The 23065-nt window shown below is 39.4% G+C and overlaps 1 protein-coding gene across 5 annotated transcripts in view; it reads left to right on the top strand.

The window, feature by feature from the left end:
- Positions 1–1953: 1953 nt before the first annotated feature.
- LOC129199611 (zinc finger protein 474) overlaps positions 1954–23065 on the top strand; it is a 39611-nt gene continuing 18499 nt past the window's right edge. For 3 of the 5 annotated variants that reach the window (XM_054810368.1, XM_054810369.1, XM_054810367.1), the window contains exons 1-3: positions 2117–2213; positions 11814–12728; positions 20024–20204. In XM_054810368.1, the coding sequence (XP_054666343.1) occupies positions 12024–12728; positions 20024–20204 (886 nt within the window). In that variant the 5' untranslated portion in view covers positions 2117–2213; positions 11814–12023. Of the gene's footprint in view, positions 2214–11813; positions 12729–20023; positions 20205–23065 lie in introns of all 5 variants that reach the window. The other 2 variants (XM_054810365.1, XM_054810366.1) reach the window with 2 other exon arrangements.

The raw sequence follows: 23065 nt of genomic DNA, 5'->3' as shown, positions 1-23065 counted from the left end.
TAGTAACTTATCCAAAGACTATCCTAGTTTATTGACTGTTTTTGTAACGTAAAATACATTCCATCACCTTGATGAGAACTTTTTTAAGGATTTGTAATAGACTTTTAAATTGAAGTATTGTTTAGTTTATTCCTCATTTCTAATGATCTGAAGGCAGGGTTTTTTTCCCAAAGGAAAAAAAGGTGGTGGGGGGTGTGTCCTAATAATCTTGTACTATGAATACTTCCTTTGCCACTTCCAGGCATTTCCACTGGTATCTCAGACAGCTTATGTGGAAACAACCGTCTTATCTGTCTACCACTAAAATGGGTTCCACTTGCAATCTTACAATGGATAAAAATATTTTTGTATCTTCCGAAGACACATAGGTGAATGTGTTAACAAAATGAAAACATTTTTATTTCTTTTTATAATTTTTCTCTTAGATCTATGAAGCAAAGGGTAACTTTAATCTTAATACTTCCTGGATTTTAGTGCAATATTTAGTATTTATTTGCCCATCTGTCACATGTCTGTCACATCACAGTTTTGTAGACCTCAGATTACTTGAAGCTAAGTGTCATGGGTGACAATCAGTGCTGAAGGTGAAATAATTTTTTTCACATATTTTTCCTGGCATCAAAGCATCCTGCAAATACTGGTAAAAAGCCAGTCTGCACCTAAATGGCATTAAAAGGCAGGAGCTCTGTGTCACGCTAACAATAATTTTTGTGCAGTACAAATTGTGTTTACCTCCTAAGACTAGGTGAAGGTTAAATGCCATTTGCTTTGTGATCCAAGTGTTATTCATTTGATAAACACTTTTGCCATGTATAGCATAAAGTTGAACTAATTGTTTGGCATACTGGTACTGTAGTGTCAGAAGGCCTGTCCTCCTTTCACTTTTCTCCTTTACAGGCTGGTGTTTTGCAGTGCAACTCATTCAGGTCAGGCAACCCAATTCTACTACTCTGAAAGCCTTTTGTCATTTTCCATTTTGTATTTCAGGCTTGGGAATTAATGTGATTTAGAGAACTTGATGAAACTGCCAGGGAAGATGTTCAAAGAATGTGAAGTTGTAAAAACCCATTTGACAGGTTTGCTTAACATCTGCCTTAGCAGTGTACCTGCCACACCAAAAATTTCAGTGTGAAACAAATACTAGAATGTTTGCAGTAGACCTCTGTTGCTTAGCAGAATACAAGACATTGCTCTTGCCAAGATTCTGTTGTGCATTTTAAGGGTTTCAGTAACCGACGACTGAAGTTTGTTATGCAGAAAGGGGTAGAACTGAAGAAGCACTGTGGGCTTGCACTCTGCGCTGCCAGCAGAGAACACTTGCCACGTGAATGTTTGAACCAGTGGTGCTTTCTTGTAGCACTTTATTTATGATTGTTTCTGTAGAATTAATTTCCATGGAAAATATGAAGCTTGCAAAAGTTAAATTTGGAAAAAGGTTGAAACAATTTAGCCAAAACGTGTGAATTTTTGAATGAGAACAGTGCCTGTGTAGGAGACGGAATTACGGCTCTATGCTCTTATTCTTCTCTGTTGCCTGGGCTTCCCAACGAGGCCATTTGTCCCTTTTCACCAAGTCAACAAGGGAAAGGGTTTAAGAGAGCGGACCCCTTGCATTGATGCCGAGCCTGACTGGGGACCCTTCCCTCGGAACAGCTTGCACGGGTCAAATTGATCAAATAGATTTCCTTTCCCTCTCTCTCCCCCCTATACTTCTGCTGCTTGCCTGGCAGGAAAAGACACGTTTTGCCCCAAAAGTCGAGGAACTCCGCGTGTCCTTCCAAAGCAACGAGTGCCCCGGGGGCGCGGGCGGAGCTGCCCGTTCTGCCTGCTCTCTGCCAGACGCGGGCTCCTCCCTCCTCTCGGTGACCCAACAACGGCGTCGGCCAATCGGCGCCCGGGCAGCCGGAGGAAAAATTGCATGTATTGACGCGTTGCCGTGACAACCCTGGGGCGCTGGAGCCGACGGTTGCCGCCGCCGTGGGCCGGTCCCCTGCGAGACCCCGAGGGCTCCGGCGGGAGGGCGAGGGGGGAGAAGTAAAAAAAAAATGGGGGGGGGAAACCTAAATATACGGGGGGGAGGGGGGAAATGTGTTCGCCTAACTTTGCTGTTCAACTCTTTTCTTTCATAAAGGACAAACTGAACCAAAGGCAACATCAGAGAAGCCCAGATCTTGTGAAAATTAGGGATTTTTGAGCCACTCTTTGGAACGAAGGTAATGTTTAGGAAGACATTAATTATGCGATGCCTTGCCTTGAATCTGAATAAGCCTGTGGAGTTCCTTAGGGCGGGAAGGTGGAGGACTGGTTGGGTGAGGAGGCACTGTGGTTTTCCTTAAGTCCTGAAGTCCAAGCAACTCTCCTGCCTAGCCAACGGGCACAGGCATTTGGGATCCTCTGAGCGTGGAATCCTAGTGTTTCTGCTTTTCACCTGATTTCCCTGTGAAACTCAGGTGATGGTACTGACAGCATGCCTGGCCTGAACCTCAGTAAGCCCAGGATTAAATAACACAGTCCTGTGTCCTGTCCTCATCCCATTGCAGCAGTGCCTGACACCAAAGTACGAGATGGCTGGGTTCCTGCAGAGCGCAGGGGCCCAGTTATAAGTAAGTAAAAAGGTCAATGAGGAAAGATTTGAGTGACTTTCTCCCATCAGATCAGCTAGCTGGTGATAAATGGGTGTCTAATAGTGCTTACTGCAAGGATAATGCATTTGTTGTCTGGAATTCATTTCCACAGAGATTTGCCTGGCAAAAATAGTGTGTGAGTAAACAGCATTTACCAGGTCAGATGTTCTGATTTCCTAATTCCCCCCTCACTTTTCTTGGGAAGTGGATGAAGTTCATTTATGTGTGTGTTTTAAGGGGCAGGACATTACAATTGGAATCATGGGCAATTGTTTAGATATTGAAAGCTAGAAATGTTACTCTGTGTACGAGATAACCCTACCTATCCTATATCACAGAAATTACCTCTTTCAGTTCTATTCCCAGAAAATGTGTGGGGCTCAACAGTAATGAGAAGGCTTACTATAAAAGCCAGATTTTAGGGTTTTTTTTAACTTGGAAAGCACAAGTGAAACAGAAAACTTTGCTGTCATTTCCAAGTGGTTTATCTTAAAGCTCATGTTCACAAAATTTATTCTTAAGATACTTGCAGTGAACTGATTGTTCAAGTTATAAATTAACACCATTGACTTCATTACAAATGTATTTTTTATTTACATTTACTTTTCTATTTACTTAATTGCCTAGGACATTGATCTACAATAGGATGCGTTGGTTTCTAACCAGGTGAAATTACAGTTACACAGTAAAGAGATCAGACATACACAGGTTTTTACATGTCTCTTCAATTAACCCACATTATCTGGGGCTATTTCAGGCTTCTACTCCATATGTATTTCTGTTGGGTCATGGAATTTAATAATATTCTAACTAAAGAATTATAAAACAGGAAACAGGATGATACAGACAGATACATGGATAACAGCTTCAAATATAAATTGAGAAAAAGACCACCATTAAACATAACAAATTACAGTGCCACCAGGTAAAACTTGATAAAGTTTATCAGCTACATGCTCTCACACCAACTAAAAATGACTGTCGATCTAATCTGGAGGAGATAAACAATAATGTAAAAGAATGATGTTATTAAGTTTTGTTACCAACAAGCCCCTTAAAAATGAGCGTTCCCCTACCACTTAGCCATCATCAGCCTTGAGCTATAATGCCCTCAAGTGAATGTTTTGCAAAGTGTTAGGATGTGCTGTATCGTTCATGCAAGATACAACAATGATTATTTAATAACTTGTTAGGATTACCAACATTTCACAAAATAATTGGTTGTCCAGAGTTCTGTTGTCCTAGCCATTTTCCACTTCAGATCATTTCCTCTGCTTGTCTAGATTCCCTCTGTCAGTTCTCAGTTACTGTAGCTTTCTGCTCATTGTTTAGTTTTCATATTCCTTTTAATAGCTGGTGTATTTTACTGAGCATAGGAATTGCTATGGTAATCAAGTTATAACACTGTTCATAATAGAAGTACTGAAAACCTTAGTTATGGAGTCACTTGTCAGCAGGAACACTAACTTTCTATTGAAAAATTATTGAGATTGATTTACACTGTGGAAGATGAGAATATTTACCCCTTCTGATTATTTTATCCTGCATAATGTAATTGCTTTAATGTGGATTATTGAGAAAAGTGCCTTTCCTGCACTGAATCACTCCACACGTCTAGTGACAGACTCTCACCACACGTACATTGTCATCTTTCTGATTTCCACTGTCTTGTGTCAGTTTGTATAAGCTGACATGCCCAGCTTCTATTTTTTGTATCAGACTCATAACTGATTATGCATTTATCCATCCACCTTTTTTTTCTCCCTAAAAGGTCAGCCTACTTTCTTGAAATTATTGCACAAATTGCATACTCACCATCAAAATCACTGTGAATCAGCCAGATTCTGCACACATCAGTCCCACAAATGGAAAAGTTGAACAAAGACACCTGAGCTAAGAAGTACATGTAGCTCACTTTGAGCTGTGTAAACTTACTTCAACATCTGCTTGCTCTCTTACTCCTGTGCTGTGGGCAGGGTGAACATGTCCAGTTTATTCATTATTTGATGCATATCTGATATGCCCTCTATGATTTGCATAGTGTTAAATATCACAGATCTACTGCAGTAAGTGACGATGATTAAGAAGGTGATGCATAGTATCCCCAGTGTCACCCAAACTGGGAATATATCTATGCTGGTTTTTGCACAAGATTAAGTATGCACGCAGGTTAACATTATTAATTTAAAATATGAGATGAGTGTGTTAAATAATTGTATGTGAGTAAAACTAAGGTAATCCTCACCCTGATAAGTTATAATGCATCACTAAGTAAAATATAAAAAGCAAGAACCTTGTTTGTGGAGCATAAAAGATATCTGAGAATGGCATTACTGGAGCAGGTACAGAACTTTGATTTTTTTTAAATTCTGACAAACTAATTTTTTTCCAACTAAACACGTTTCACTTTTTCCATATATTTTAACTGGTGGCAGACATAATTCCTTCATATGAGGTTATGATTTCAATGAAATCAAGGGAATTCTTTCTTAAGTTGGGGCAGAGGAGGACATAGTAATGCAAAAGAACTGCTGGGTCACTAGAACCAGTCTCCAGCTTTCTCTGGTAACACTGTCATAAAATTAAATCAAATAAAGTTAATTAAATAAAATAAGCTTAATTACTGCATAATTAGACATAGGGTCTCCTCAAATACCAAGTGTACAATGACTGCTATTGACGTCAGTCAATTTTGGATTGGCCCATAAAGTTTTAGGTAGGAAGACAATCAGATCCAAAGATAGATATGGGCATTTAATAGGTCAGAGGAAAACTACAAAAAATTTTGACTAGGTTGATTGTCTCATCACAGAAAACACCTTAAATAGCTCTTCATTAGAATCATATAGAAACCTCAGGGTTATATATTTTCCTTCTCTTATATTCTAATGAACCTTTGCACACACACACAATACTGATTTCTCTCTTATTCTTGTGTAATTGATACAGGTACATCTTTAAAGAAAGTTTTAGATTTGTCTCACCGACACTTTAAACAGTGGGAAAAATGTTTGTTAGAAAATTGCCAGACAGTTCTAGCTCGTTTGTATACATCAGAAAACAGTGGGGTTTTAACTTGGCATATGTGGTTTTGAGTATTCTTGCCTTGTCCTTAGCTGGCTGCATCCATGTTTAATGAAGATGTAACCACCAGCCTCTGGTCTGCAGATAGTATGGGGGAGAGGGTACGTGCAGCTGATCCTCTGATGGAACAAGCTTCATACTTGGATGTTTCTGAGTGTGCATTACTCATAAGACATTTAAGCCAGTCTGCTGTGATGTTAGATTTTACAGACTTACAAAGTCTGGAAGCTGCCAGAAGTGGGGATACATGCCAATATTTGTGTGTTCAGAGCTTGCAAATCATTTCTTGAGATAGGAGGACACATTAAAAACATGGGTCGTGCTCAGCTCTGTCAAGATAAAGCATCCTAATGTAGAAAACTACATCTCAGTGGTCTTTATTTAAGTTAAATCAAATAATAGATTATTCTTTTAACATGACTGAAAGAAAAGATTAGTCTCTAGGACTAATCAAAGGAGACTCCTCCAGACAGGAACTGTGGAGAAAATGCAGTGCTGTGCTGGAAAAATATGAGGGTTTTAATGTGTGGTTAATTTGCTAAAAATATTGTTGGAAACATAAGAATATTTTTTCCTTTTATCTTTCAGTGAAAAACAGATCCAACAGTAAGATACTACAAATTATCCAATATTTTTGTCCAACTTATGTTTGAGTACTTTGTCTTAACAGATTTCTAAAATGATTTATAATTGAGCAGTACAAAACAACATTTAGCACAAGAGTAAATACAGCCTAAGATGTTGGTTAAATTTAATTTGCTTTCCCATAAAGAATAACGGGAAGCCTCATAGAAAACATTTTATTTGGAAAGAGCCTGAAGCAAGGCTTTTTGGCACTCAACACGGGATGTCAGTTCGGTCCTTTCTGACACCTCTTTACACGTAAATATAATGAAAACCCAGCAAAAGGGGGGGGAAAAAAAAAAAAGAACTATCTTACCTTGACTGTAAAGTTAGGGATCCGCCTTAGAAGATCATGTGACCGGACTGATTTAGTGTTGGGGCGCTGGAAAATCTAGATTAATTTCCTTCTCTCTCTGACTCGTTCTGCTTTGCTGAGTGGGGTCACTTCATCTCTATGTATCTTTTGTCCTCTTAGACTGAATTGTTCTGTCTTTTCACACAGTCCAGCCCACATTGAGAAACCTGGATCTCTGGATACTACTGTAGTGCAAGAAGTTGTTTCTTGTTTAAAGCTATTTGAGAAATTTGTAATTTATATAACAGTAAAGTTAGGTATTACAATTGAAATAACATTTCTTTTAGAATATTTGTGAACTTAGTCCAGTTTACATGAACCACCTTTATTAAATGACCCACATAACAACCACTGTGATGTCACAAGCAGAAAGCTTGTGACTACAAGCACTGAGTGATGAACAAGCAGAATGAGCATACAACATCAAGTGTAGCACTGAAGGCAAACAAAGGGAAGACTTCTTAGAGTGAGGTGAGGGTTTGCATAAATAAGGGCTTACACAGCCAGGAACTCTTGAATCTGTGATACTGAATTAACCAGTATCTTTTGCAAGCTAAAATTAGTTTATTCTTTTTCAACACTGGCAGCCTGATCCATAGCTGGGCTTCTACCAGGCTGTTGTATTTGGATGCCACCATTTTGGAGCCATATGTTTTGCCTTTTATTTAATGTATCTCTGTGGCCTTTCATACACTTCCTCAGGCAAAGCAACACACGCACACATTCTTATAACTCTGTTATGCTAGTCCTGATTTTGTAAGCACTCTGCAATTACAGATGACCTCTCCAAAGAGCCTGCTGGATGTAAGCCACTGCCACCTCAACCGAGTACTTCATATAAATCCTTTTCATAGCTTTATCAAGCACTGTTTTTAAAATAATAAAGGAGTCAGTTGTTCCCACTATTTATTTTGCTTGTTTATAGTCCTCCCTCCTAAATCCAGACATGAAAATTGGCTCTGCCTTTAGACGGAGTCAAACATGTCCAAGGGGTATTTCTTTGAGATGTCTAAGCTTGAAAGCTCTGTGACCTTTGCTTTAGCTCCTGGTGCAAGGATTTATCTTGTCCATTTCTGTGCTGGCAGATGGGAACAGTGACAGTAAGCCAGCTGTACAGTTTAAATGGGGTTTACAGTCTGATACAGCTGCACATGGAGGGGCTATGATATCAGTCAGCATTCATAAACTGTACATAGACAGATTCCCCAAATTGTCACAACTGTTGCTGTGTTTTGTCCATTGAATAAGCACGGCTGTGTCCTGGCAGCAGGAGACTTCATGCAATGTGTTCCACCACAACGTAAACTCTGTTTTTCTCAGCTGGGAGGTCTCCATGTGGAATTCTAGCTAAGTCAAAAGCAGTAGTGTTGAAGATTCATTGGAAACAGCCAATTTAATCCCCCAGCTAGCACGAGTATGTTTTGTTCAATTCGGTCAAGGAATCCAGGCTTACAAAATGACCTTATAATGGGTTTTGAGGAATTGTTTACATGAGAGAATTAAGAGAGATGAAAAACAGAGAGGGTCACTCTTCAGGAACGGGCTTCATACAGGAAATAGGAAACGTATGTGTCCACTTTGCTTCCAAGTTCCAACACTGACATGAAAGAAGACATAAAGAAGGCCATTTCAGGGAAGAAGTTTCCACTTGACTGTATAGTTTGAATCACACATGGCAGCTAAGAGAAGGCAGCATTACTGAAGCCTGGATAATAATGCTATTGTTGCAGTTTCTGGGTAAGATAAGCTTGAAAACAGTGAGCAAGAGTTCCAGTTCCCTCTTTAGGACAAGAAGATAAGAGATGTACTGAGCTGTTTGCACTCTTGTCATTCTGTTCTATTTTGGGTAAAGTGGAGCTCTCAGCTTGATGCTGAAGTAGCCATAGTATCTCACTTGCTTTTAGTTAAATTGAACTCATTCATTAGTTGCGCCCTGTCACTGCAGTTCATGAGATTGTTTTTTAAGTATTGTACCTAGTGGAACTGCAGAGGAGAGGAATGTTTTCCAATAGCTATATGCAATGATCAGCTGTACCTTCGCACTTTATTAAATAACATGTCGCAACATTTTTAAAAGACAAAACTAAGAAAGTTTTATGTTTTGAGAAAAAATGTTGGATTTCTTCAAACCTGATTTACTTCCATATCTTTACCATTGAGCTTGAGAAAAGATGATTTGAACGGCTCATATGCCTTTTCATTTCACACTGAATTTATAGGAACTTTCCAAATAATAACGGTCAATTTGGCAGGAATAAATGTAGACCAAATGGTGTAATCCCCACAAGGAAGCATAATTCTCTTATGAAGTATTTACAATAGCAAGCTTGGAAATCCAACAATAGGTTATATTTTTAATAGGTTGTTTATAGCATCTTTTATTGACTGATTCATTCTTAATCCTAACAGATTTAGTCACCTAACATTCTTCATGTGGCAGGCAGTTCAATGTCCACTGTCGCTTTAAGAATTGTCTCAGGTAGCAGAAACTATCATTCTGACATAAATCAATAAATAGGACATTAATAGGACCTTACAAAGTTCACAAGTTCCCTGAAATGTAGCTGAGCTTTCTGATGCTCCCTTCCTGTGACCCTCCAATAACCCTTATCTCCCCTGCCTTCATGACCCTTTAATGTTTCCCTGGCTCTCCATTCCCTTCATCCTCCTAAAGAGCTTGGCTACTTCCCAACTTGGATTCATCCAACAGGCCACCCTCCTTGGAAACTCTCCCAGTCTTTGAAAGGGTTTTACAGTAGAGTAGCCTCAATGCTAGTTTGCAAATTTAAATTTCACATAGTGTTGAACCACTCACTTAACTGAATCACATGCACAACCAGGTCAAAACTGACAAACTCCTGCAGTGGCAAGTCATGGTACAAAGTCATCAGCCTTCTGTAAAGTTAAGATCAGAAAATTTAGGTGGTCTTAAAGGAAAACAAGGGAAGGCTTTGGGATTTGTTGTACAACTAGCTTTTGTAATACTTTCTACGCAGTGAAGTTTTTTGCATTAAGGGAACATTACTGGTGAGGGCAAAATTTATTTCTTTAAAATGGGATATTAACAGTTTGAAGCCAGCTAGCTGCCCAAGCGTTATTAACTGGTACTGTCCGAACTGCTTGTAATCTTTGTTTCTTTGTTAGTTTTTAGTATGCTTTTCCACTGGATATTTCACAATTATACATTGTGTAGGAGTCAGACAAAAAAAAAAAAGAAAAGAAAAAAGGGGTTTTTTATATCTGAAACAAAAATTCCAGCTTTGTGTGTTCTTATAAGTACATTATACACTTATGTGATAGCTTCCGACATGAGAGGATGCTACAGCCTTGTCCTTTAGTATATTTTTCCACAGACTGCAGTTATCTAATATTTAAAGGTGTTAACTTTGAGTGCTAAGTATAATGTCCCTCAAGAATTTTGTTTTTAACAGCTAACTGCAACATACTTGTTCACGGAGATTTGTTCCAGTACAAATCACAGATTGGCTCTGATGGTCTTCACATCTTCCAATTTGTGTACAAACAAATCTGAGCTTCACAGGAGATTTTGTAAAATGAGAAAGTGTCACAAGTGTCCCTGGAATATGCAGCTTTGTGAATATTTAAGCAAGCAGTGTGAATGTGGCAATCTAAACATCTTTGTGTGCCTGGCAAGAGGATGACTTATCATGTGAACCTGGTGACAACTTGTTTTTTCACTGTTGTCCATATCCTTAAGGTATGCCCTAGAATATTTATGAGAGACTAGAATCAGATCAGTGCTTCTCAGTGGCACAGGCAAAGTTTTAAGTTTGTCATCTCAATGGTAATGACAAAACTGGGTCTTCACCCTTGGGTGTAGTAAAATTCAGCCCCTGAGTTCTGAGGTGGGAGTGATCAGGGTGAAAAGGCTGTTGAGTGGGAGCAAAGTCTCCCATGATGACATGACAAAAGAGCAGTTCAGAGCAGACCCAGGCTGGCTGGTGGCAGCAGAGAAAGTGACCTGCGTCAGTAGGATCTCTGCATAGGTAAGTTTAAGGGAGTTGGGAACTCCCTAAAAGTTTGGAAGAGTTGAGATAAAGTTTGGAATATTTGGTAAGGGCAAGGTGACTCTTAAGTCAAAGGAAGAGCTGCCAACTCCAGAGCAGTGGCCGTTACACTTTGACCCTGTCCTTGGTGGCAAAATAAGTATAATCAGCTGTTTCTTCTGTTATAGATAGACAATGGTGACTTTGCTGTCCTTGGTGGTCACATGTCTATGCAACCTCTTGCTTGCTTATGACTAAAGCTAGCCTGGTAGTTATTTCGTATTCTTGCAATAAAACAATAGCCTCTACTGTAACATGCTTACAGTCTGAATTTTATTTTCTGATACTTGGAGGACCGGCACAAAAGATTGTCTCTGAGAAATGAACATTTAAGTGATACAACACAAAGTTGTCTGTATACAGGGATAGACTGCAAATTGAAAAACTGAAATATGTTTAGCACCATCTTCTTGAGACTAAACAAACACAGTGCCCCCAGCGTTTCCTCATATGGCATGGGCTTTAGCCCCCAGAGTATCTCAGTAGCCCTTATTGATAAACTTCATTTCACTAATATCTCTCCTGTAGTGGGAGAATCAAGACTGGTCAGAGAATTTGAGATGCCACCTCACAAGTGCTGAGTAAAGGGGCCTAATAATTTCCTTCAGCCTACAGACTGGGAACATTTTCCTTGCTGAATGTCCATTTGGAGATTGGACATTGACGTCCCTCTACTAAGGGACTTACATTAATTTCTTTAGAGGCAGGGAAATTATGTTTAGCTATCAACATAAACAGTTTAGAAATTAGACTGTGTCAGAAATGCCAGTTCTGAAAATAAAGCATCCTGATTATCAAACCCACATGTATTTCAGCAGCTTCAGTTAACACATCTTCTTTCATGTTCTTCATGACTTTACACCCTCTGAGGCTAGAAATTTTTTTTTTAGAATTTATATGGTTTAGCTGGTCATTAGGGGTATGATATATTTCATGTAATTTGTCTGCTATTTAAAAATATGACAGAGTAGTAAACTGATTCTTGTGATAAACCATTAGTTGGTAACTTTTACAGAAGAGATGGTGTTTATTAATATATACTGCTTTAATTTGTTTCAGGATCATGTAAAACCAAAAGACAAAGCAAAACCACACAGAAACCCTCTTTCCCTACTGAAATGGTTATTAGGTGCAGTTTTCCAGCTTTGAAGTCCCTAGTATATTCCAGCTCATGAAACTGAATTAAGAAGATGGAGCATCATGCTGAATAACAGATTTTCCGAAGCCCTTTGTGTGTAGGAGAGAGAGGTTTCTTGAAATGTGCCCTTCATGGAAAAAAAAGTCAAGAAAAAGCATGTGAACAAACCCTGTAACGCTCTGCCAAGTGCTGGAGACACCCCTGCTAGCGTCAATAGCATCTTGCCTTCAGAGCAGGTTTCACCATCTAACGCGTCAGATCTTCCCAGAATTTTGCCTGAAGAAGTACATCTAGAAGCTGGACCCCAGAAAAGGCGACCAGGCACTGCAATAATATCAGAACGGTCAGATTCTTCAAACATGTCTCGGATGCCACTGAATCGGCCCATCATCCCACCAAGAAGACCTTGCTTCAGGGTATGCTATATCTGTGGCAGAGAATTTGGGTCACAGTCTATTTCTATACATGAACCCCAGTGCCTAGAGAAGTGGCATATGGAAAACAATCAGCTACCAAGGCATCTCAGAAGAGCGCAGCCCAGGAAACCTGAGGTCCTTACTGGTGGTTCCTGTACTCTCACAGCTGAAAATGAGGCAGCTTATCTTAGTGCTCAAGCCCAGCTCCTGCCCTGTGGAAACTGTGGCCGAACCTTCCTTCCCGACTCTCTCATTGTGCACCAAAGGAGTTGCAGAGGAGGCAGCAGCGGTGTGGGGCTGTCAAGCTTTAGCCCCTGTAAATCTGGTAAAGGCCCAAGTTCGGAGTCTGGCTCAGCACGTGAGGATCCATCTAAGACCCGTCAAGAAAAGAGCAGGGCTGCACCAGCTGTATCAGACAAGGTAAGTTGGTACACGCATGCTGTATGAAAGGGTGCGGATGCATTTTGATGTGAGGCACTCCAGGGCAGACGGGGTTCCCATCAAATTTAAAATCTCTTTCCATCAGAAAGATCTTTTGGGTCTGTGCAAATGTTTCTCTGCTGAATAGTGGGTAAAGGAAAGGGCAATTCTGTGTGTGTAAGCGAAACTACTTATTCCTATTTCGATTTTCCTGTTGAAAGGGAGTAGTTGGGTTCTCATACTCTGCAGTCCTGTGAGAGTTATGCCCCCAAAAGGGACCATTGTGTGCTATAATTCCCTAGGAGACTCTGTTGAGAAGCTTAGGAAAGCTCTGAAAGTTGTGTGGTTTAGCAGGTACTAGGTATTTTTATTTAGTTAACATGAAATACAATGTCTCATTATCCTGTAAGCATTCCAGTGATTTTCATTTTTTACTGTTATTCCTAACTTTGGCATGGAACACAAATTTACTGAGGACTGCATGTTCAAAGGCAGCAACTCAAGAGTATAACAACAACAAAATAAATAAGAGTGCACATTTATTTCCACTGAATTTGATTCAGGATCCAAGAATAAAGAAGCTGATTCACATTATCCAAAAGCTACACAAAGTTTTGGAAAATGGCATTTTTTTCTGCATTTGTTTCTGCACAAATTGTCTTTTGGCCAGGACTTTTGTAAAAAGATAGATGTCTAAATTTAGGCCCAGTGTCTAAAATAAAAGGCTTTTCTTTTTTTTTTTTCCCCAATGGGGGCTGGATTCCTGATTGCCTACATTACTTTCGAAAATGGGATTTAGCTTTCTCAGTCACCAAAGGAATGCAGTGCTATGCTGAGCATTTCTAAAAATGTTTTAAAAGTCGAAGCATGCTGTATTTCAGTTTTCCAGCCACTGAATAAAATTGAGATAATAGCATCAACCCAACAAACATGAGAATAAAAGACAATGTGAGGCATTTTTATGTTATACTATTTGAGGCCACTGATTGATTGATATTGGCAAATTAGGTCCACTCCTCAGGTCTTTTATCAGCAAATTTCAAATAACCCACAAACAGTTCAAAGTGCTACACAGGTGCATCTGTAGCTATAGGAAGGAGATGTTCTAGTTGTGTTACACTATATTGTACTATTTAACAAAGAACTGGGATTGCTCTAAAGGTGATCAATGAAAAGCATGGGCATGAAGCAGAGATGTTTGTCCATCACACATAATTCTGTATGTTTAAAAAAAAAAAAAAAAGGGAGGGGGTGTGGGGAGCGTGTCCATACTTAAGATGTCACAAGAAAAGATTTCAGTGTGTGGTTTGGCATTGAGAGTGACTCTAAAAATGTTGTCTTCTTGCACAACATATCTGCTCCCTGTGTGGATTCAGTCACATCTGCTGACTTGTTGAACAACAACGTTATTACCACTTTTTACTTCTGTGAGCTTTGCAGAGCCAGAATGAAATGTGTTCAAATCTGTTCTTCCTTCCGTATGAACAACAGGTTTCCTCATTTATTTCCAAGCAGTTACAGTTAATCAGTTGCAGCAGAACTAATGGGGCTGTACAGCTTGCAGTTTGTAATTGACTCTGAAGGACTTTATTATTAATGACTTTTTCAGGAAGGGATGATGGATTTTACTTCTCTGAGGTCCTTTATTTTATTATTTTTAGAGCCGTACTTTTGTATAGAGGTGTGCATTAAAGGCAGAGATAGGAATGGAAAGAGTGAAATAAATATCCTGTGATCCCAGGGGCTGTGCAGGACTGGCAGACTGCTCCTAAGAAGTGGTCAAAGGAAGCGTCTTTTCCATAGGTTTGAATTCTCTGTGTGAGGATCTCCACCTCTGGTTGAAAATTTTGAAAGGTCCACACAGTGAAGGATGTTGAAAAGCGCTAAGGTCACGGAAGGACTGCAAATTCACTATGAACAGGGACAAGGTCTGGGGCTCCTCTACAGTCTTCATCTTTTTCCAGCATATGGTTTTAATTTTGCTCACCTTACCAGCTACTCAGCTGTTCATTAATTCTGTTTAAAAATACCAGTAGTGGAGTGAAATAGCCATCTGCTTTGATCATGGCAGGAAAGCATTTGGGGCAGTCCATGTCTCAACAGATCTACTCACTGTGACCATGAATTATTTAAGTACCTCTTTAAAGTCCTAATTCAGCAAAACATCAGAGGGAAGGAATAACTGAAAAAAACCGAACCTTTATATAAGTGTATTTAAGAACTGTAATGCTATTGTCAAATTAATTTATGCCATGAAAGAAGTCCTAAATTAAAAAGCTGGATTTTCCTCATTTTAAAAATAAGTTCTGACTGATTTGATGGTACACTATGTGACGGGCATTTTAAATTTACAACTGCAAGCACTTTTGCCTCTGTGCCTCTGCCCTGGAGCTCTCTCTCCCTTAGCAAGCACAGGATCAACTAGACCCATGTCATTACTGATAAACACTTACTCAGTTTGGCGTTAAATGCCTTTAGAGCTGGAGACTCAACAGCCCCCATATGCCATCTCTTCCACTAACTGTCCTTGCTCTCAGAATGCATGAACACATCTGAGTTAATCGTGTCTGTCTGTGTAAAACAAACAACAGACTATGCTTAAGAGCCTCTCGAGGATCACATCAGCTCAGAAGTTCTGTTTGAGATTTTGCTGTGATACCTCAGCCAATGAAAGTGATGTCTAGAACTACTGAAACTCAGACTTGCACTAGAGCAGAGTGTGTTTTTTATTCTTTCTTAGGCCAAAATGTCTGCTACATGTAAATGAGTATTAATGACTTGCTGTGGGTATATGTTACAAGGGTTTTTTTGACAACAGATAACGCTGATCCTGAAATCCTATCAGACAGATCACTAGCATCTGGTGCTGCCATCTGCTGTTTTCTCCTTATCGAGTTAACTACCTACAAATAAGATTTCAGTGATCTTCCTTTACTGTATTGTAATGTATTTTAACACGTGTAAGTCTTAAAAACTTGTGTAACAACAAAACGTTGATGATGTATTTTGCTCTAGCATAGAGTCATCTAGTCACTTAGTAAAATGAAAACTCCTTCAGATGCTGTGTAATTCTAATTGGAGAATCACAGAATGGTAGGGGTTGGAAGGGACCTCTGAAGATCATCTGGCCCCACCCCCCCAGGGAAGGTGGGAAGTCAGTGATAAACTTTGCCTCAGTTGCAGCAGTTTTGAACATCTTCTTGGGATATTTGCAAATACAGAAAGTTAGATGAGAATGGAGAGTGAATGGATGGTGTGAATGAAACTTAACTTGGGAATGATTGAGCTCCCTGCCTTTCTGCTTTTACAGTAATGCCATGTTCATTACACTGATGTATTTATTTTAAAAGATAGCACATCAGGAGTAAAATGGGATATTCTAGGGCTTCAAGTGGAGTAAAAATCTTTAATTACCTGCATCATCTGGCAGAATTACCTTCTTGTTCAAGGAAATTTCATACACAGGCTTATAACCAGTCCTAACATTAGTCTGCTGTTTTGTTGGGGCAGCGGCTGCGAGCACTCCAGAAGGCTATGAAATACACCTTTGGATGGTCCTGAGAGCCACGCCACAGCTTGTCCCTGTCCCTTATGCAAAATGCCTCTTACTTTCCAGATGGGAATGTGTGGGAAGGGCTGCTTTAGTAAAACACGACCCTGTTGCTAAGTGTTTGTACCAATCTTTTCCCGAACCTCTCTGTTCCTTGGGCAACTCAAGCCTATGACAAGAGCCCTGGGCTAGAACAGGTGGCCTCCCCTCTTCCCATTAAAATACATGGATAATTAAACAAATAAGAATGGTAGGGGTGTATGCAGCCCTGGATGATAAATATTTATGGAGGGGAGTTTGGGAGTAGGTCTTATGTGGTATACTTAACAAGAAATTAAAAGCTTTGTGAAGTATGGGAGGATTTGACCTCATGTAACACCCTAACAGCAGCCTGGAGCTAACCTCAAGTAATGCCAGGTCTATTGAAAATACATAGTTGCGTAGCCCTCTGAGCTAAATAACTTCATTCATGGTCACACAGACATACTTAGCAGTCTTGGAGAAAAAAGAAAATACTGACACACCAGAGGAAAGCCTAACTGCACTGTTAGGTATTTGTAGGTATTTTTATAATAACACATATCCTCAGGAACAGACCTTCCCTACAACCCTTTTAAGAAATGAAAAACAAAGCAGTGAGCAGACAGCCTAGCCACTGGCCTGTGAGTAGTTTGGGTTGGAAAATTGTGGTGATTCCAAAAATAGTTTAGTTTCAAACTGCAGGCCTCCAGATGTGACATTTGGGATAGACACACTCTGAAGAGAAAAAGAAATTAAGGATAAATATCATCAGCTGTAGAAATTCCAAATAAAGCTTATCATACCTCAGATTCCACAGTTAAGCAACAGAAGAGCTGTTACTACTAACTGTAAGGATATTCTCCATCAGGTTTTATTTTTCAGTTTTTTAACATGTATATTTGCAGAGAAGGATTTGTATATGTAATTTAATGTGTTGTAATGGTTCAAACTCACTACATTCCTGGAAAAAATATTCCATTCTTAGAGTGATCTGATTCCTTTTAATTAATTCTGGTCTCTTCTATTGTTTCTGTACAGTTTTTAATTGTGGAAGTTATAAAACAGAGACATTTCTACTTGAACAGATTTCTTAAACTTTTTTTTTTTTTCCAAATAGGATTTAGTTATGAATCTATCCCAACTGATCACTTTGGAAAACAGAATCCTCTATTTAGCTGTAGGCCTGGTTTTGCTCAGTCACAACAGAAACCCCACCTATAAAGTCTGTGTCAGGATCTCAAGGGATCACAGTACTGCTCATTCAGTCTTTAGGTTGACAAAAAGACCATTTCAGAACTGTGGGAAAGTATCCAGATTGCGCTGGATGGAGATCACTGACTTTTGTCTTGCAAGTCTCTGGCAGCTGTTCCATAGTAGGACATCACAACTACTTTAGGACAAGTGTAATGGATTTGAACAAAGCAGTCAGAGATAAAAGACTATCTCCATTCACTAGGGAAAGATTTCTAAGATAAAAAACTATCTGATTTTAACAACTATGTTTCTGTGCATCTGTTGAATTTATTGGGAGTATTTAATTTATAAGTGATTTTTCACCTGTCTCATATCAGGACTTTAAGTCTCCTTGAAGCAATACATTTGGTTTTATTATACTGCCCCATATGGTGGAAATGATTGTTACAGTGCAGGCTAAGTAAGCATGATTTCCATTTGTACTGGGACTCCTTTTTTCCATTCTGGTAGCATATAAAGTGTCCCTACAAACTGAATGTAAATCAAATTGCTCTTTCCTGATTTTCAGCTAGTAAATAATCTATTTGACTGAATGGCAGGAATGTAGCTAATGAAAACTAGAGAGGAAAATGTGTTCCCAATGTTTGCACACCTAGCATTTTTTTAGAAAACCATTGGTGTAAGCATACCTATAACAAGCATGCACACCAAAATGAGTCCCTGGACCTCAAGAGTTTATACTATAGTATCCTTATCTAAAGCTCTCCAGAGTCCACAAAGCAACATACACTGCCTTCAGAAGATTCTGCATCTGGACGCAGAGTCTTATCTCCAAATCAGACAATGTGTAGCTCAAGACCTGAAGAAAGAAAGTAGGCAAAAACTGATAATGAAAAATTAGAAGGCATTCTTAAAACAGCTGTTACTATATCCAGCTATGAATAGGAAGAGAAGGTTTTATATATATAGTAATATATATGAATAAATAAAATACCTTATTATCAAAGATGGCTAAGGAAATTCCATTTGAAAGCTAAGAGGACGAAAATGTCCTTGGAAAGACTTTCTTTGGATAAGTTATATTTCAATTCACTGTGAGAACTTTCCAGATGAAGTCCAACTTTTCCCAGCAAAAATACACTTTGTAGAGTAGTATTTCTTCATGTAATTGAGTTTACATGTGTGATACAGGAAAGAAAGCTTATGCAGATTGTTCACTAATGACATTTTCAGACTGTAGCATAAATGCGAGAAGAGCTGCCCAGAATTTCTTGAATACATTGATGGGCTGACAGAGAGTCAGAAATACTGGAACAGGTTATGCTTTGTGTTACACAGCAGCAGAGGAAAAAAATGAAACCCCCACCTCTCTTGTTTGAGTGAGAAAGGCTTGCTGTGTTTGGTCTTGGCATGGCTGTCCCTCTACCTTTAGAACGGCAGGGAATAGCTCATCTCTTACTGGTATTTGCAGTCAGGAGTGCAGGAAGCGCTGGCAGTTGTGAGACCCATCAGTGTGCCCCAGAGCCGTCTCTGCAGTACGTTTTTATGCCACTCCTGGAGCAGGGCTGGTACTGACACCACGCCTAGTCCAGGACGTGCCTAAGGGCACAGTCGAGTCCATAATCTGCAATGCCACAGTAATTATATATTTTTCAAGCTTAGAATATGTGTTTGTGGGGTTTGGGGTTGAGGGATTTTTTTCTTCCGTTGAGCTGGTTTTCTCTGCAAACAAAAGCAGATCTGCAGTGCAGAAACAATGACTTGCTTAGAGTCCAGTTCTGCCCTCGCTGCAGCCACTGGCAAAGTTCACACTGAGGCCTTTGGGATAAACAAGTAACAGCTCTTTCTTTTGCCCCCCTATCCTGAACTATCCTGGACTGGTTCCGTCAAGGCCAAGAATTCCACCATCTGTCTGATCTGTGGCAGAAGTAAGGCGGGGGTTAGGGACCAGAATCACAAGCTTGAGACAGCTGCCCTCACTGTCCAACTTAAGAGGGATGGTAAGGCTGCACACAGCGCTTTAACTGTGTTCTACCTGGACGTGGGGTCTTTCTGCTACTGCACTAGACATCGGCAGTTCAGCTGAGGAAGCTTTTGTTGCTGCTTTCCATGTTACTTCTGTTTGGTTGATAAAAAAGGGCTGCGACATTTAAGATGGCCACTGTGCTGCAGCAGCCTGATCAAGCGGAGGAGTTGCTTCCGCACAAGAAGATTCAGCGTTACCATGAAGTTGATGGTGTGAAAATAAAAGAGCTAAAACCTACATAGCTAAGTATTAATTAGGTGACATATACATTAATTTTCAGCCCAGTATCTGCAGAAGCACCCTACCTGTTCCAGGTGGCCAGTTAAATGAAGCAATATCTCTTACAAGACTGAATGCAGACAAAACGAAACTGATAGAGTTACACAGATTTCACAGATATGCGTCAGTTTCTCAATCTACGTGATTGTTTTCATCTGAAGTAGTTCTGATTCAAAATTAATGTCGAAAACAATATTTATTATTTTTCACAATTGTTATTTGCAGGCACAAGTGATAAGACATCCACCAGCAGTGCTTTGTTACATATGTGGCCGTGAGTACGGAACAAAATCTATTAGTATCCATGAGCCACAATGCCTGAAAAAATGGCACCAGGAGAATGACATGCTGCCCAAGCACTTGAGAAGGCCAGAGCCCAAAAAGCCTGAAGTTAGTCTCATACAAGGTAAGCTACAGACCAAATGAGGAAATGGGAGGAAGAAAGTGGGAGGAAGAAAAAAAGAATCTTGAGTAGTAACTTAGTTTGCAAGTACTTCTTTCTCCATTTTACTCTGAAGAGGAGGTAGCCATCACTGTTAAGCTTCCTGTTAAGTATCCTATTTTATTTTGTGCAGCATCCATAATCATTGCTTTGTGGGACATGCCTCCTGGGACAGTCCTCTTTATGTGTCAGTATGTTCTGAATCAAAACAAAAAGATTAGCTTCACAGCTACATCACTACCTTTTGACTACTTTCAATGCTGTAGAAAGGCATTTTTTAAAATGAGCAAAAGCATCCAAGAATAATGTGCAGACTTGACAAATACAGTCATTAAAATAAAATACCCTCCAGGCAACATAGGGATAGATACTTCAGCCAGGTTTTACAGCTATAGTGTCGGTTGTAAAAAAAGCCTGACATTAGCACTTAGCAATGGTAAACAGTAAGTGGCCTCAAAAATAAGAGTTCTGTGGTAAAATAAGAAATACAATACTAGATGCATGACGGCTGGTAGACAATAAGGTAGTTTTAAAACTCACCTATAACATATATTGTAGTTTCAAGGTTTTACTAAAATATATTTATAGATAAAAATGCAGTGTCTTTTACAATGAACATCCAGTGGATGTTATTGGTCCCTTTTTATTTACAAGCCTTAGACACTTTCTTTGTAAGACATTATAATATAAACACAGTGGGGGAAAAAAGATATGCATTATAAACCAAACATTTTATTTTTGCCAGTTATGTGTGCTTGTGCTGTGAGTTCTGTTTTGTAAGATGCCTAGATCCCACTTCTTCAAATCAATGAAAATTGACAATCCCCAGCACCCAACAGAGCTGGGCTCCCATATTTATCCCAGGGGTGTGTGCTCACTGAAGGACCAAAAGGGAATCTTATCTGTGCTTTGCCTGGAAGCTGCTCCCATGTCTTCCCCATTCCCACGTAAAGTTATTTCAACATTTCAGCTGGATGCTTTCCCTGGCCCTGCCAGTTGGTCTGAACTACTTTGGGCCAAGTTTGGACCACTTACTCAAAGGCAGTTAATTCACCCACTTTTTTTTTTATATTCCTCATGATTTCCCACAACTTCCCCTGATGTCTGGAAAAGTAGACAAATTCTCCTACAATTCACTGCGAAAGAGTCATGCACTGAATCAGTTTACAGCAGTACAAAGAAATATGTCCCCAGAAGACACACACAGGAGAGAGCAGGATCACTGAGAACACTAACCAGCTGTTCAAAATAATAATGATCACAGCTCAAATAATATCAGATCAGGACTTGGTTAACAGATGCCAAGCAGCACAGTTGAATCTGCAGTAAAAGATAGGTTCAAAAGACATTTTCATTGTAGTTAACAGCAAAAAAGCTCTTTTTGTTGTAAAGCTTTTTTTAATTATTGCATGTTGTGTGGTAAAAAAGATGGAGAAAATGAGAATTCCATCTGAAAAAGAAGGATGTGAAAGAACAAATCAGGTTATTTTGAAATGCGCTATTCTTATTTTGAGGGAGTGGAAGCAGAAAGACAACCACTCTTTGAGAGAACAATCCAGCAGAAGGGTCCCAGATATGAATCAGAAAATTGTCTCATTTATGCAATGAGTCATATCAGGCGCCGCACATCTCCTGTGAGGTGTTGTGTGCCCACAGTTCCCCAGGGGGCACTGACCTGCTTCCAGCATCTGTCCCTAAATGCCTGCTGATGCAAGTCTGATCAGTTGTGTAGCTTGAGCAAAAATTGTTGTTCCCCCTGCAGTTGCCTCATGCTCCTGGCCTTGAGAAAAAAATCTCAGTGTTGTTCTTTTTCCATAAGATTTACTCTCGATCATCTGGTGAATGCTATAACTGACCTTGAGACCACATACACGTACTGCATGTCTCACAGTTTCTCACCTTGGGGAGGAGGGGTTACCCCTGTTGTTGAATGGAACAGGCAATGCTCAAAAAAAGCTAAGAAATATTAACTGCTTACATAAAACTTTTTATATCTTACATAAATCTTTTTCTGAAAACTCAAGTGTCACGGAAAGACAACCACTGCCCTGATTACAGTGTTTTGTTTGTGGAATGCCTAACACATGCCTGCAAGGAGAAAGTCATCTCTTGTTCTCTCTTTTTTTTGATATTCAATAAACTTTCCAAAGTACAGAAAATACACATTCATTTCCTGCAAGCAAAGGGGATATTTGTCTCAGCCAAGAAAAGAAACACTACTTGGTTGCTCTTCTAACAAAAAGAACATTAGGAACAGGCATATTAAGAGATCTAAGGCTTATTGTGGTTATGTGAACCATTGGATATGAATCATATTAAAACTGTATGGGCCTTTAATGAAGAGCTCCATCATGTGCCAATGACAGAAACCATGGAATATTTTTAAATGCACAAATTCTTTTCTTTTAAAAATTGTCTGTTGTTAACAGTTAAGACAAAACCAGTTTTTTAGTCTTTTTCTGTACTGTCATACCTTTTGAGAAGGGCAAAGCAAATACATCTTCAGATCAAGCCAGGTACATTTTTCTATGCATTCACTTCAAATGAAAAGTCTTAAGATCTAAATCCAGGTGTTAAGCAACCTACCTGGCCTTTTTGGAAATCAGTTTGAAACAACACTATGTAAAAGTCCATTTTAAGATAAAAGTAAACAAGAGGGTTTTTTATAGTCAAATAAAATCTTGAAAATACATCTGATGTGAATGTTTGAAGAATACTCCTGAGCTTTCAGACTAGTCACTCTTCCTGCAGTGGAAAATAACTGAGGGTAAGACTGGATTAGTGTTTAGATGACAATAGATGCATCAGTGCAATGACCTCACTGG

Source organism: Grus americana, chromosome Z (genome assembly GCF_028858705.1).
Source record: "Grus americana isolate bGruAme1 chromosome Z, bGruAme1.mat, whole genome shotgun sequence".
Lineage (NCBI taxonomy): Eukaryota > Metazoa > Chordata > Aves > Gruiformes > Gruidae > Grus > Grus americana.
This window is presented reverse-complemented; position numbering and strand designations above follow the sequence as displayed.